Source organism: Vipera berus (assembly GCF_964194415.1).
Source record: "Vipera berus genome assembly, chromosome: 1".
NCBI classification, from domain to species: Eukaryota; Metazoa; Chordata; class Lepidosauria; order Squamata; family Viperidae; genus Vipera; species Vipera berus.
The window spans coordinates 190,309,854-190,324,281 of record NC_138202.1 but is presented as its reverse complement, the minus strand read 5'-3'; the positions used below and the strand labels follow the sequence as shown (position 1 = coordinate 190,324,281).

At 36.9% G+C, this 14,428-nt stretch overlaps 1 protein-coding gene across 3 annotated transcripts in view; it reads right to left on the bottom strand.

The window, feature by feature from the left end:
- RB1 (RB transcriptional corepressor 1) overlaps nucleotides 1-14,406 on the bottom strand; it is a 79,366-nt gene extending 64,960 nt beyond the window's left edge. For 2 of the 3 annotated variants that reach the window (XM_081313705.1, XM_081313706.1), the window contains exons 1-7: nucleotides 14,185-14,406; nucleotides 12,361-12,466; nucleotides 10,053-10,162; nucleotides 7,016-7,150; nucleotides 3,782-3,820; nucleotides 3,165-3,232; nucleotides 2,202-2,312 (exon numbers count right to left, since the gene is read on the bottom strand). In XM_081313705.1, the coding sequence (XP_081169831.1) occupies nucleotides 2,202-2,312; nucleotides 3,165-3,232; nucleotides 3,782-3,820; nucleotides 7,016-7,150; nucleotides 10,053-10,162; nucleotides 12,361-12,466; nucleotides 14,185-14,321 (706 nt within the window). In that variant the 5' untranslated portion in view covers nucleotides 14,322-14,406. Of the gene's footprint in view, nucleotides 1-2,201; nucleotides 2,313-3,164; nucleotides 3,233-3,781; nucleotides 3,821-7,015; nucleotides 7,151-10,052; nucleotides 10,163-12,360; nucleotides 12,467-14,184 lie in introns of those variants that run through there. The other variant, XM_081313707.1, reaches the window with a different exon arrangement.
- Nucleotides 14,407-14,428: the final 22 nt, after the last annotated feature.

Below are 14,428 nucleotides of genomic sequence, written 5' to 3'. Positions count from 1 at the left end.
AGCTTCCTTCTTTTTCACACTACTCCAAATGGTTCCCACATTATTCATAGCATCTTCTCAGAGGGATGAAGAGCAATATGTGAAGAGAATATCTTGGTCTATTTCTTTCAGTATGACCTAAGTATTTCATTATTATATATATATATATTGTTGCACTCCTATTCCCATTAGCAATTCCTCCTGTTTTTTTTCCCATTCCCCAATTTTAGATTGCATTACGTCACACCTATAATATTGCCTTCAGTTCTAGACATATCTTAAGTAGGCCACTGACAGATTGGATTGTCCCAGATGATAAGGAGCTTGGAAGAAAAAGCCTATGAGGAGCAGTTGAAGGAAAAGGATATGTTTAATCTTGATAGGAGAAGATTATAAGAAGACAAGATGGTCAAGTGTCTGAAGGGCAATCAGAGTTATCAAGAGTTGCTCCAGAAGACAGGACAAGAAACAATGAATTTATGTCACAAGGAAACACATTTAAGTTTCATATCAAGGAAAAATGGAAACAAACTTCCTTAGGAGATGTGAACATGTTCAAATAGAGGCTGGATGGCCATGTATGAGAAATGGTGTAGTGCTGAAATTTGTACTGGGTAAGTACCCGGAATAGAAGTTTTCCCAGATCCCTTCTAACCAGTGGTGGGATTCAGCCGGTACGCACCACTTTGGCAGAACCGGTAGCTAATTTTTTGTTGCCCAGGCCCAGAATGGACTTTTGGAAGTGGCATCCACACAGAGAACTGGTTGTTCACGTCTTTGAATCCCACCACTGCTTCTAACCCTTACACAGTATGTTACTAAGTAGAGGAAGATAATAGATAATTTGGATAGATGGTATTAAGGAGACCGCTGGAATATCCACAGAACTACAGATTAGAATGAGACACATCTAGTTAAATGTATCCTTAAAAAAATGTTTAAAGCACCATCCAGAGTAGCTTCAAACTGAGATGGGTGGCAAATAAATTTAACAAATAAAATAAATACAGGTACTACTTAACTAACAATTGAGCCAAAAATTTCTGTTGCTAGGTTAGACAGTTGTCAAGTAAGTTTTGCAACATTTTATAAACTTTCTTGGTTCTAAATATGAATATGAATCAGTTGCTAAGTATCCCAATGTTGATCACATGACAATGGGGATGCTGCAATGCTCTTAAGTGTGAAAAACGGTCATAAGTCACTTTTTTCAGTGCCGTTGGAACAGTCACTAAATGAATGGCTATTAGTCAAGGATTACCTGTAAATAAAAATGTTTTCAGAGGAGTATTAACAAGTCAGGCACTTGTGGCCTTCTGAATATTGCCTTTTGAATTCCCATCAGCTGTATCTACCATACTTTAATGTTCAGATACAGTAGCAACTTCAGACCAATACTGTAGTCTTTGATTGGTCATCCCTATATAAATTAAAACATGATATTCCAGCATTTTTAAGACTAGTTTACAAAATACAAGTATATCTTCTATTCTATAATGAGAATATAAGAAATTTGTTTCACTTTTACTTCTGGGAAAAAATAAATATAGGATTGTTTATTCTCTTTGGATTTGGTAATGTCTTTCCAGTTCTTCAGTTTTTATAATCACCATTAGTATTACAAAGAGATGTAAAAGAAACAGACAAATATCTTTTTGTCCAGCATGATAAAAATATAATACTAAACCAGTTCACATACTTGCATGGGCTAAAATAAAATAATGCATATACAATAATGTATTAATTTCCATTAATAAAGCATGATTAAAATTTAAAAATTTCTATTTGGGCCTGCTGTTTTAGATCATTAAATGAAAAAGTGCTATATTGCAATTAAATATCAAATTGTAGTCCGAGTGTCAAAGCCTGGGGATGAAGTTAAAAAGAGCACTCAGCCTAGAATCTCTACGTAGCTACAAGCAAACTAAGGCCAACCCCCCCTTTAATTCAGTTGACCCTTATCTTACTCCTAGCAGATACTATTAGTTGAGAATATTCCTGCACACAGACAAGAGTAACAATAAATCAGCTTAATTGGACCATGGGTGGATCTGATCTTTTGCGCCTGACACAAATGGGTCAGAACAGAATAAAAGTAGAAGAAAGTGATAGTTGAAATGAAAACACAGCTATAAAATGTATAAGACAGGATACCATTTTTTGAACTATTATAATATAGTCATTATTATTATATTTGTTAATAAAACATATTAAATCCTTACTATATGGTTCTTTCAGTAGTGCAAGTGGTAATTGTCCGATACAATAATCAAAAACACACAGCAGAAGCTGGAAAGAGATAACCAAATCATCTTCCATCTGCAGTATTTTTCCTGAAATATTAAAAAAAAAATGTGCTGAATATAAATCTTTATAAAATAAGACTTTCTCTTTTGAAATCTTCTTCAAAGCCATTATAAAATAATTACTTGGTCTTTTTCTCCTGTTCTCCCCTTGTTCAGAGGAAGCACTAAAAATCATTAAATGTTTGGTCTAGTGGTTAAGGCACCAGGCTAGAAAGTGGGAGACCCTGAGTTCTAAGTTTCTCTTAGCCATGAAAGCCAGTTGGGTGACTGTGGACCAATCACTCTCTCAGTTCAACCCACCTCACAGGGTTATTGTGGGGGAAACAGGAGGAAGGTGTGCTGGATGTGTTTGCTGCCTTATTTGTAAAAATAATAAAGGAGAAATAGAAATAAATAAAAATAAAGGAATGCTGAATTTCAGCTGGTACAATTATTAAATATATTCCTCTTTCTTTTGCTCAAATAAATTGATAAGCTAATCCTTATCTCTGTTCTACCAGAATAGTGAGCCACTATAATGCATTGCTTAAAATGTTGGATTGGAACAGAGAAAATGAAGTTCAAGTTCTACTAGAACTAGACCATGAAACTCGTTGGATGACACAGGGAAAGTCATTTTCTTATTACCAAACATTTTTATTATAGAAATTATATGAGGGAACACTGTCACTTACAATTCTTTGAGATCTCAGAGTAAATATAGATTTTAAATTACTATAATATCACTCAATAATATTAACTATTATTTGTTTTTATTGTCTTGAACCAATATTAAACCAAAAATTCCCCAAAATACTTTGCTAATCCAACTATTATTTCAGTTATAAACACAATTTGAAATGAAGTAAATGTGATAATAAATGATTTAAACATCCATACCTTTTGCCAAAAGAAACATAATCCAGCAGAGTTTTATAAATAAGCAAGAACTTATTTCAGCACAGGTTCTACAAATAAAACACAGTAAGATTTCACATTTGAACTTTTAAAGCAATTGTAAATATAGTGGCTCCATATTTTGCATTGCATAGACCTTTTCAGCCAAAAAAATAGTTAATTAGGAATATTTCATTTACAGTTTTAGGAAAAATGTTAACATTACATGACATGAATAAAAGTAAAACAACATGACTACCCTCCTGTTATTAACTTTATCAGAACTCATACAAATTCAAGATAGGAGCAATAGTTTTCACTTTCTTGTAACATCAGCTTGGATTAATAGCTATATTTCCTAGTCTATCTTCTGAACTTATTTCAAGTAATCTAATTATGGTGAAACTATTTCTTAAAATTATTCTTATTTCTCCATCACTAATTGTAAAGGTAACATTTAAAATAATTCTTTGTTATTTAAAGAAAAAAATCAGCTAACAACCCTACACTTATCTGCTCACCCATCTGTCCTTACCCATTGTTCTGCCTGAATATTTGAAATAATAACTTTTATAATAATAAAAATATTAGCCATCTTTATTCTATGAAAACAAACTTACTGATCATTGGGCTTGTCAACGTAGATAATTTCACAAGTCCTAAAAAAAACCCAGAAATGAAGACATCTGCTTATAGAATCTGAAATTTCGCCTTAATATATTTATAATATCTTAGAGGAGATAGTTTTCTTGTGGGATTAATCAGAACTAATTATAGTAGCAAAAGTATTTTTAGTGAAATTGGGCTGATGCAAAATGGGATTTTTGAGAAATTCAGGGAGCAGACCTCAGGGTTCCGAATTCAACAGAAAGGGCCCTTGCTGATTATGTTCTTGAGATGATCTGGAAGTCTTCAGAGCATAAGAAAAGAGTTGTAAACACTTAACTGTTATAAAATTAAAAAAGCAAAACTCTATCATATCATATCTCATATTACATCCATCAATGTATGTTCATGTTAAAATATTTTTAAACCACTTATTTAAAAATTAAGTGATAAACAATATAAAATAACAAAACTTATATTAAAAATATTATATTATAAAAAGAATACAATAAAACCAATATTCACTACCAGAGAACTTGGCATGTACTTAGAATGGTTGCAGTGCCCGGGGTCATGTGATCACCTTTTGCAATCTTCTGACAAGTAAAGTCAATGGGGAAGCAAGATTCACTTAAGAACCATGTAAGGACCAGCCCCAGATGATCCCTCAGGAAAGTAAAACTCTTGAATCCATGTGGTTGAATCAAAAGAACTTTTACTGAGAGAAAGTGGTTGCAGGAAAGTCAGGCAGAATCTGAAGGTCCTGCGCAAAGCATACAGCTACTCTTTCATTTTCCCCAAGTCCCAAGCACCCAAACTAGATTTGAGATTGCTAGGCAGATAACAGGTCACTCTCAGGGCACGATTGCCTTGGAACCAGGCTGGAACCAGCTGGGAGGGAGTCTGCTTTCACTCCAAAGGCAATCCCCCCAATTCCCAAGCATTACAGCAAAGTGAAAGCATCACAAATATGCCAACATCCCCGACTTCTCCAACAGAATGGCAGGACACAAAGGTGGACCTGACATGCTAAAACATATAAAGAATGGTTGCTGGAATTGTGTATGTCTAGTTTAATGAAGAGAAGAACTAGGGGTGACATGATAGCAGTGTTCCAATATCTCAGTGGTTGCCACAAAGAAGAGGGAGTCAACAACCTGCTTCCAAAAGTTGTGAATGCTCCAACACTGGAAGTTTTCAAGAAGAGACTGGACAACCATTTGTATGAAATGGTATAGGGTTTCCTGCCTGAGCAGGGGGTTGGACTAGAAGATCTCCAAGGTCCCTTCCAACTCTATTATTTTCATTATTGTTACTGTTATTATTATTATTCTGTCCCCCTGAACAGTAACATTAGTCCTGTAGAAGAGAACAATGTTCCCCCCTTAATCATTAATGGCTCAGGGGATGATGGCAGTTCAAGTTGGCAGGAGGAAATAAACTTGGGTTTTAATAAACTACAAAAGAACACAGGGTGGACCTGTCGAAGGGGCTTGGGCAAATCTAATTCTACAGTTACTGGATTGATGATGGGCTTAATGGAGAAGGGCCCCACATATTTGGGCCCTAACTTCTTTGATGTTTGCAGAGACTGTAGGTAATGAGTGGACAGATAGACATGATCTCCGTCTTGGAAGGCTTTAGGTTCCACACATTTTTTTGTCAGCCTGCTTCTTATACGCATCATGAGCATCCTCTAAAGATTTCCTTATAACAGGCCGTGTGTTGTGCAGTTCCAAAAGCACCCCAAATATGCCAATGTACCTCTCTCCCAACAGAATGGCAGGACATGAAGGTGCACACCTGACAAACCGTGTTATTAGCTTAACAACTGCAGTAATTCACTTAACAATGTGACAAGAAATGTAGTAAAATGGGACAAAGCTCACTTAACAACTGTTCCACTTAGCAACAGAAATATTGGGCTCATTTGGAGTCATAAGATAAGGACTACCTATATTTGGGTAGCCTGCAGCCTATCAGAATCCATTTAAAGGATCCTCTGCCAATGTGTGAAAACTTTAATTATTGACTATGTATGGAATGGATATCTGTTTCAGCTCTGACCACAGGAGCTGATGTGTTGTCACTTCCCAGTAAGCTTCTTAAAAAGTAGGTCTCTATTAAGGTAGCTTTTGTAAGGCTCCACAATTCCACATCATAAATCAGCACTGGGGTTATTTTTGCCCTGAACACTTTCACTATGGGGATCAAGATATCTAGATAATTGTAGTTAAACAGTTCATATAATCTTTTAGTACTTGCCTTGGCATTTGCCAAGCTTCTTTTAAAATGAAAACTTTTTAAAGTGTATTAAAACTTGTACCATCTAGACTCTAGATTTCCTGGTTTCTCTAGATTCTAGAGAAACTGTTACTGACTGGACGTCCCCCACATACAGTACTTATTTTATACAATTTTTTAACCCCAAGGGAAAAATATCCTTTATAATAGTTTTTTTTCCACATATACATTAGGTAAAGGTAAAGGTTCCCCCGCACATGCGTGCTAGTCGTTTCCGACTCTAGGGGCCGGTGCTCATCTCCGTTTCAAAGCCGAAGAGCCAGCGCTTGTCCGAGGACGTCTCCGTGGTCATGTGGCCGGCATGACTAGACGCCAAAGGCGCACGGAACGCTGTTACCTTCCCACCGTAGTGGTCCCTATTTTTCTACTAGCATTTTTACGTGCTTTCGAACTGCTAGGTGGGCAGAAGCTGGGACGAGTAACAGGCGCTCACTCTGTTACGCGGCACTCGGGATTCGACCCGCCAAACTGCCGACCATCTGATCGACAAGCTCAGCGTCCTAACCCACTGAGCCACCGCGTCCCTTATACATATACATTAGATGGTGTTAATAAGTCAGAAAATTCAGGATTAAGCTACAAGTTTCCTTTTTTAAAAACTGTAAATAGTATAAAATGGAACAATCATGTGATTCCTGGTTCTGATTCAACCAATAACCTTTAAATTTCACAGCAATAATATTAAAAACATTTGTCCTGGTTTTCTTACCAGCAACTGTTTATAGTATGGTTACGTGTGTGTCATATATGTGTTCCACTTTGAGAGTGGGCAACTAAATTTCATTTTTGATGTGTGCCGTTGTGCCCACAGTAAAAAAATGACAATAAAGGTTATCTTATCTTAACTATAAATAAAGCCATTTCATAACAAATATATAAGTAGTTCTTAAGCAAAACATTACTTTTTAAAGAAATCTAAATTTCTAATGCAATAGATATTTTACCTTGTAAACTTCTGGTAGAGTGCAAATAGTGTATCATATTTTATTTTCAGACGTGATATAGTACAGTCCACTTTAGCACTAATTGTATCCATGTTGACATCTATTTCTTTAATCAAGTGCAGAAATTTGCACACACTGCAAGAAAAATAGAAGAGAACAACCAAATCATTCATTTCTAACTTTTACTAAATTAAGTGTAATATTTTCCCATTTCTATGAAATTATATTCATTGTAACAGTGACTTTGTTCCCATGTCTGATATTTTCTGTTAATATATCATCTGTCTCATGTCTGATGTTTTCACGCCCTAACAAATACAATTACAGTAAGACCTCCATAGTTGACCACCTCCCTAAGTTTTCCTAATTTTCGTAGACTGGACATATACTATATGCACACAATAGAAAACCAACCTCTCTATACTGACCACCTCTGTATGTTGTATCTTGACCACCTGGACCTTGACACACGGTATTAATTTATTCTTTATATATAACTTAACCAGTTGAATCCAGTCTGCACCAAGGGTAAGAAAAGTGAAATGCAGAATTGGTAGCAATGAATTTCTTTCAAGAAGTATATCAAACAATACAATACTTTTGGACTTTGATTTGGCAATTTAACAATGATAATTATGGATTCATTTCATAATAGAAATTGCATGAAGACTTAAATTTTTCCCACTTCATTTTTTTCTTTTTTCAGGATCAATAAAAAAATAGCCAATGGTAAAATGAAACAAGTACATGTACAACAGACATATACAACCCATTTTACTCGTTTTACCTGGCAGTGGCCATCAAAGCAAAGTGCCAATAACAGTGTGCGATTTACAATGGATCTAACCAGAAAGAAAGAAAGAAAGAAAGAAAGAAAGAAAGAAAGAAAGAAAGAGAGAGAGAGAGAGAGAGAGAGAGAGAGAAAGAAAGAAAGAAAGAAAGAAAGAAAGAAAGAAAGAAAGAAAGAAAGAAAGAAAGAAAGAAAGAAAGAAAGAAAGAAAGAAAAGGAAAGAAAGAAAGAAAGAAAGAAAGAAAATTTTAAAGTGTAGCAAACAATGTTTAGGCACAATTACAAAGCAGTTGTATGAGAAAAAACCAGCTTTTACTTTTTTTGTCTTTTCTCTATGCAAGTTGAGTCGTGATGGCGAAAAGGAAGGAATCGAAAGAGTTGACATTGAAGAAGGTTTTACTTTTACGTTTTTTAGAAAACAGTAGCCAAAGAAAGGGCGGAACAAGAAATTGCTAAAAAGTTCGCAAACGAGCTCGAGTATCACATTTCCAAGCATCAAGTGGATGGCTCGAGAAATTTAAACTGTGATATGACATCGCCCAGAAAGTATTGTGTGGCAAATCTGATGGAGTTCCAGTAGAAGTTGTTGAACAGTTCATTGAAAAGTTTCCAGGCTTCGCCAATGGCTTCAAAGATGATGACATCTTTAACGCTGACAAGTGTGGACTCTTTTTCAAGGCAACGCCTGACAGGACCCTCGTTATGAGGGGTGACAAATGTTAAGAGTGGAAAGCTTTCTAAAGAATGTTTCATAGTTCTGCTGTGCACTAGCTTAACCGGAGAGAAGCGAAAACCTTTGGTGATTGGTAAGTCAGCAAAGCCACGCTCATTCAAGAACCTGCAACCGAAAGACCTCCCATCACCTGGAACTTTAACAAATACGCATGGATGACTGGTGCCCAATTTGAGGACTGCATAAGAAGTATTGACCGAGAAATGAAGAAGAAAAAATGGTCCATTCTCATTGTAGTGGACAATTGTTCTAGTCATCCCCAACTGAATCACCTTTCAAATGTGAAACTGAAATTTTTGCCTCCAAACGCTACATCAAAAATTCAACCTCTTGACCAAGGCATAATCAAAACATTCAAAATGCACTACCAAGCCCAGCTTCTGCGGTGGGTCATTGCTAAAACCCAAACCTATTTGGCAAAAGCCAAATCATCTATTTTATTACTGCTCTGGATGCTGTTCTCTGGATTAATTCTGCTTGGAATGAAGTTCAGCCTGAAACAACGCAGAAGTGCTTCAAGAAAGCTGGATTGGTTACAACCCAAGAGCAAGATGTTGCAGCCCCGCTAGGCAGCTTATCTCCCCTGTGCAATTCCAGGGAGTAGATTTTGAAGTCGTTATTGCAGTGGATGACAACTTGGCAATCTGCAATGAACCTGACCCAGAAGCAATTTTCCAATCAGTGTTTACCTAGTTACAACTCAGTGGAAAAGCCAGAAAGATTGGGGGCTGCTGCTTTATGACAGTTAATAAGAGTATATCTATGTATATTTCCTACCATCTTTACTTATTTTTAATTGTTTTTATTTTTATTTTAATTGGTTGTTTCACTATTTTTTATGTATTTTGATTGTACCTCATAAAACAATTACCCAAAAGAATGAATAAAAAATGAATGTAAGGAAAGACAATGTTGAAGATGCTTGGAATAAAAAGAAAAGAATTGTGTAAGAGTGCCACAGAAACATGTGGAATAAGGCTAAGTGAAAGCACAAAGAAAGATGTTTAATGTAATGATGAAATGAAAACTGAAATGGATGAGTAAATAGATTGAGAGGAAGGGAACAACTAAGAAAGTTCTGGTTGGATGGTACTGATAAAAACCTTTAAAAAGAGGTGAGTATTATGGTGATTTATGAGGTCGTATATGAATGAGCAAGGACAGTATCTAAAGACAGAAAGATATTATTAAGATATATGGTGGTATTAGTTATTTTTCCTTTTACTTTACCTCATGCTTTTAATTTCTTTGGCTAACTAGATTTTACTCTTTTTTTGGACCCTGCATGCTTTCATTTATCCCAGAGGGAAACAGTGTGAAGAATATGTATAAATGAATAATTTCTCCAATCCTACTACTTGAACATGTAATTTACTAATTACTGATTATGAATATTCATACAGATAATTTAAGACTTCTCATCATGAATCTAAATAAAATTTATTCTTTAATGTCATTAAACAGACATTACTATAATTGCATAATTATAGAAATCTAAGTGGATACAAACATACCTAATTTTTAAACATTTCAGAAGTTCTGTAAAAGTGAAGGTCATCTCATCCAGGTCAACTGCAGCCATAAAAATGCAGATGCCCCACATTTCTTTTTTTAGATGGCTCTCCTAGAAAAAAGGTTAGCTTATTTATATGTTGTATTATTTAGAACTGTAATAAATAAACAATATCAGATCAAAATTTATATTTAACAATTGTCTTACACAGAAATTTTGCAGTTATATTTATACAGTTTACCATCATAATATCTTCTATTATCGAACTAACGAATGGTTGGTGGAATTGGGTATCTCTAGTTTAATGAAGAGAAGGACTAGGGGTGACATGATAGCAGTGTTCCAATATCTCAGGGACTGCCACAAAGAAGAGGGAGTCAAGCTATTCTCCAAAGCACCTGAAGGCAGGACAAGAAGCAACCGATGGAAACTAGTCAAGGAGAGAAGCAACCTAGAACTAAGGAGAAATTTCCTGACAGTTAGAACAATTAATCCATAGAACAACCTGCCTCCAGAAGTTGTGAATGCTCCAACATTGGAAGTTTTTAAAAAGAGACTGGACAATCATTTGTCTGAAATGGTATAAGGTTTCCTGCCTGAGCAGGGGGTTGGACTACAAGACCTCCAAGGTCCCTTCCAAATTTTATTATTATCATTATCATTATTATTAATAATAAATGGACCAACATCTTATCATTTCACAAAAGCTAATTACTGTTGCTGTATGTATAGGGAACTCAAAAGAATTTTTAAGTTATTGCTATTTCAAATGTAAGAATGGCTTATTGACTACTTAGGATTGCACTTTTTTAGGATCAATCAAATATTGAAGGTTATTGCACCAAAAGAAAAGGAAGATAATTGAAAAAGCCCAAACTATTATCGTGGAGGTTGAAATGCTTGCTATTGAGTAACATTTCAAAACTGAAATCATTTGCCTGATATCATATCACCAGTATATACTATTTGAGAAGCCTTTCCTAGCTGGTATTTGCCACATATCTTGAAAATGCAAAGATGTGGCAATTTTAGGTGATGAAAGCTATAAAATAGTCTCAGATTAATGACCCAAAATCTGAATAATTTATCGCTATTTCACAGGATTTGAACAAAAGGAGATTTCTAAAAAACAGAAAAATGAAAATATATTTTATACTTCAAAAACCTTCCTCCAAAAGTATTACAAGTCTTGGTACTAACTGAATGAAGTCCTATATGGGAATTATTAGATATATTGTATTTTTTTGCTGTATATGTGTGCCTTTTATATTTAATACAATTCTGTACTTTGAGCCAGCAGATCAAACTGCATTTCTCCAGCCATAATTTAATAGTCAAGAGTAACAGAAACACTTTCTAGGATAGGTAAAGGTAAAGGTTCCCCCGCACATGCGTGCTAGTCGTTTCCGACTCTAGGGGCCGGTGCTCATCTCCGTTTCATAGCCGAAGAGCCAGCGTTTGTCCGAGGACGTCTCCGTGGTCATGTGGCCGGCATGACTAGACACCAAAGGCGCACGGAACGCTGTTACCTTCCCACCATAGTGGTCCCTATTTTTCTACTTGCATTTTTACGTGCTTTCAAACTGCTAGGTGGGCAGAAGCTGGGACGAGTAACAGGCGCTCACTCTGTTACGCGGCACTCGGGATTCGACCCGCCAAACTGCCGACCTTCTGATCGACAAGCTCAGCGTCCTAACCCACTGAGCCACCGCGTCCCTTCTTTCTAGGATATACCTGTATATTAGTACAATTTGGAATATGTCAAGAAATCAATGCAAACTATTGAATAGGATTTCTGTATTTCATGCAGCTTATTCTTACTGGCCAAATAAGCCATAGCAGCTTAGAGTAGACTATACAGAGAAAGAAGCTGGAACAGACTATCTATTATACAAATGGGAAAGCAAAGGGATGTATAGAGGTCTATCTATAGATCGGCCTTCTACTTACATAGGGAAGGATTCTGTACCATATCAAAGCTACTGGCCATAAATAGCAACAAGTAATTCTGAAATATTAGCACTTTGAAATCATTTTAGCATGGAGAGCAAGAAATTAAACACTACTCACACTACAAAACAAAACTTTGTCTAGATTGTATCTCATGTGTACTAATTATTTTAAAATCAACTTCACCTCATGAGAAAAGTGAAATAGCACTAAAACTAAATTGGGGGAAGCGTGTGTGTGTGTGTGTGTGTGTGTGTGTGTGTCTGTGTGTATTTGCTATTATTTTCCAAAACATATTATGGTTATTTAGTTGATTTTATTAACTAAAATTACATAGTTAATAAGCAAGACATACTTACAACTACATCCATTTTTTCACAGGTCTTCCAAGCAATTATTCTCACATTGTCTGTTACATGTAAAGCATCACATAAGGAAACAAAGTCTGTTTCAGCAAACAAAAGCCTACCAAAGAGAAATATGTTAGTGATAAAACTGAATATTTTAGGTGCTTGACAGATTGTATAATTCTGTGGAGTATGTACTACACTATTTTAGCAAATAAACTACTAAGTTTTCATTCCCAGTATTTTTCGTATATATTAATAAGCACAAACAATGCAAATTGTATATGAAAAATGCAATCACAGGCCCTATCTGTTACCAACAGGTACCATGGTATTTTTCTGACCTCATTCCATGAACTCAAGACACAAGTTCATATACATATGAATGCATACAGTTATTTGATCCTGGTGCAATGAAACATACTTTATTCATTCTAAAACCTAAGAAGAATTTCTGATGAAAAGCATCATCTCAAAACAGTGATACTTTAATTGTTGCTATTCAACAGTGGTGTAAATTTAGATCTATGTTTTGCTAGTTCCTTAAATCTGCTAGTGGTCTTCACAGCATGCTAACACATTTTCCCCAATAACTCAAATTTAGGTTCAAGCTCTCACAACTAATTCTATTCTAAAAATGCTGCTGCTATGATTCATCTGAATTTTTCTAATCCAAAACCAAATACTATCTCCTGGAAAGAGAGGGCTCATCTCCCACCAGCCTTGACACAGTCTCAGCTTTCTTTTAATATGACCGCAACGCTGCTGCTGAAAAGCTGGATAGATTTGAAAATCACCTAAAATGTTCCTTGCTTTGCTGGCCTTTTAATATTTCCCACAATATTTAAAGAGGTACTTTTTTCTTTCCAGTTACTTCTGTGTTATTCTCTATCCCTTTTTCTTGCACACATACATACACACACACAAATGATACACAGAAAAGTGTCATTTTCAGGTATTTATTGTGGAAAGAGAAATCTCAAGAACTGACAATGCTTATAGTTTGTTTCTTTTGCAAGGCCATCTCTCTTCCAGGTAAAATCCACATTATGATAAGCCTAACAGCCACAAAGAAAAGCTGCACAGGCAACAAGAGAAGCAGAGAAGCATGATGTTCTCCACTTTATGCGGAGCGCCATCTCATCTGATCAGTAAGGCAAACGCCGAGAATGAAGTCTGTATTCCTTCCCTTCTGTTAAATATCACTGATCTCAAAACTCAGCACCGTCAGGATTGGCGTTTATTTACATGCCTTTTTGGTCTCCCTAGCATCTTTTCCAAGTCATCAAACTGCTTCACTCCTCTTGGGACCTTGTCTGGCACGCACTCGATGTCCCAGAGGAAATAAGGGCGACAGCTTTTAAAACGGGGAAAAGGCTCTGTTCGTATTTTTATTTAGATATTTTGTATTTATTTTCTATGTAACACGCAAGCTCCCAGGGGAAAAAAAAGCAATCCAGCCATGAGTCCCAGAGATACAATTCCCTTAATCCAAGGAGCAATCGAGACGCAGAGGCCGCGAATTTCCTCCCTTACACGGAAAAGATGGCAACCTACGGGCCACTCAAAGGGCTGGACCAGGGGTCTTCAAACTTGGCCCTTTTATGACATGTGGACTTCAACTCCCAGAATTCCTCAGCCAGCAAAGCTGGCTGAGGAATTCTGGGAGTTGAAGTCCACAAGTCATAAAAGGGCCAAGTTTGAAGACCCCTGGGCTGGACTGACGGCTCTCTCTCCTCTCTCCTGACCCTGCCCTCACTTGCTGCCCCACGACTCACTACCACCCCCACCACCCCCGGATCCCAGGCGAGAGCTGCCACTGCGGGGCGAACTGACCTGTCAGGAGTCTGGGGGGCGGCGGGCGCTTCAGACTCCCCCGCAGACTGGGAGCTATCCTCCGTCTGGCTTGGGAGGCCAGTTCCCATTTTCTGGGGAGGGCTGGTCGGCGCCATGCTCGACGCCTCCAGCCACATAAAGGTTCCCCCCCACCCCCGAGAGCCTCGACGCTGCTACAGAAAGCCGGGCCACTATCGTAGCCGCGCTCCTCAAAGAACCCCCCCACCGGTCTCCCAAACCGCGG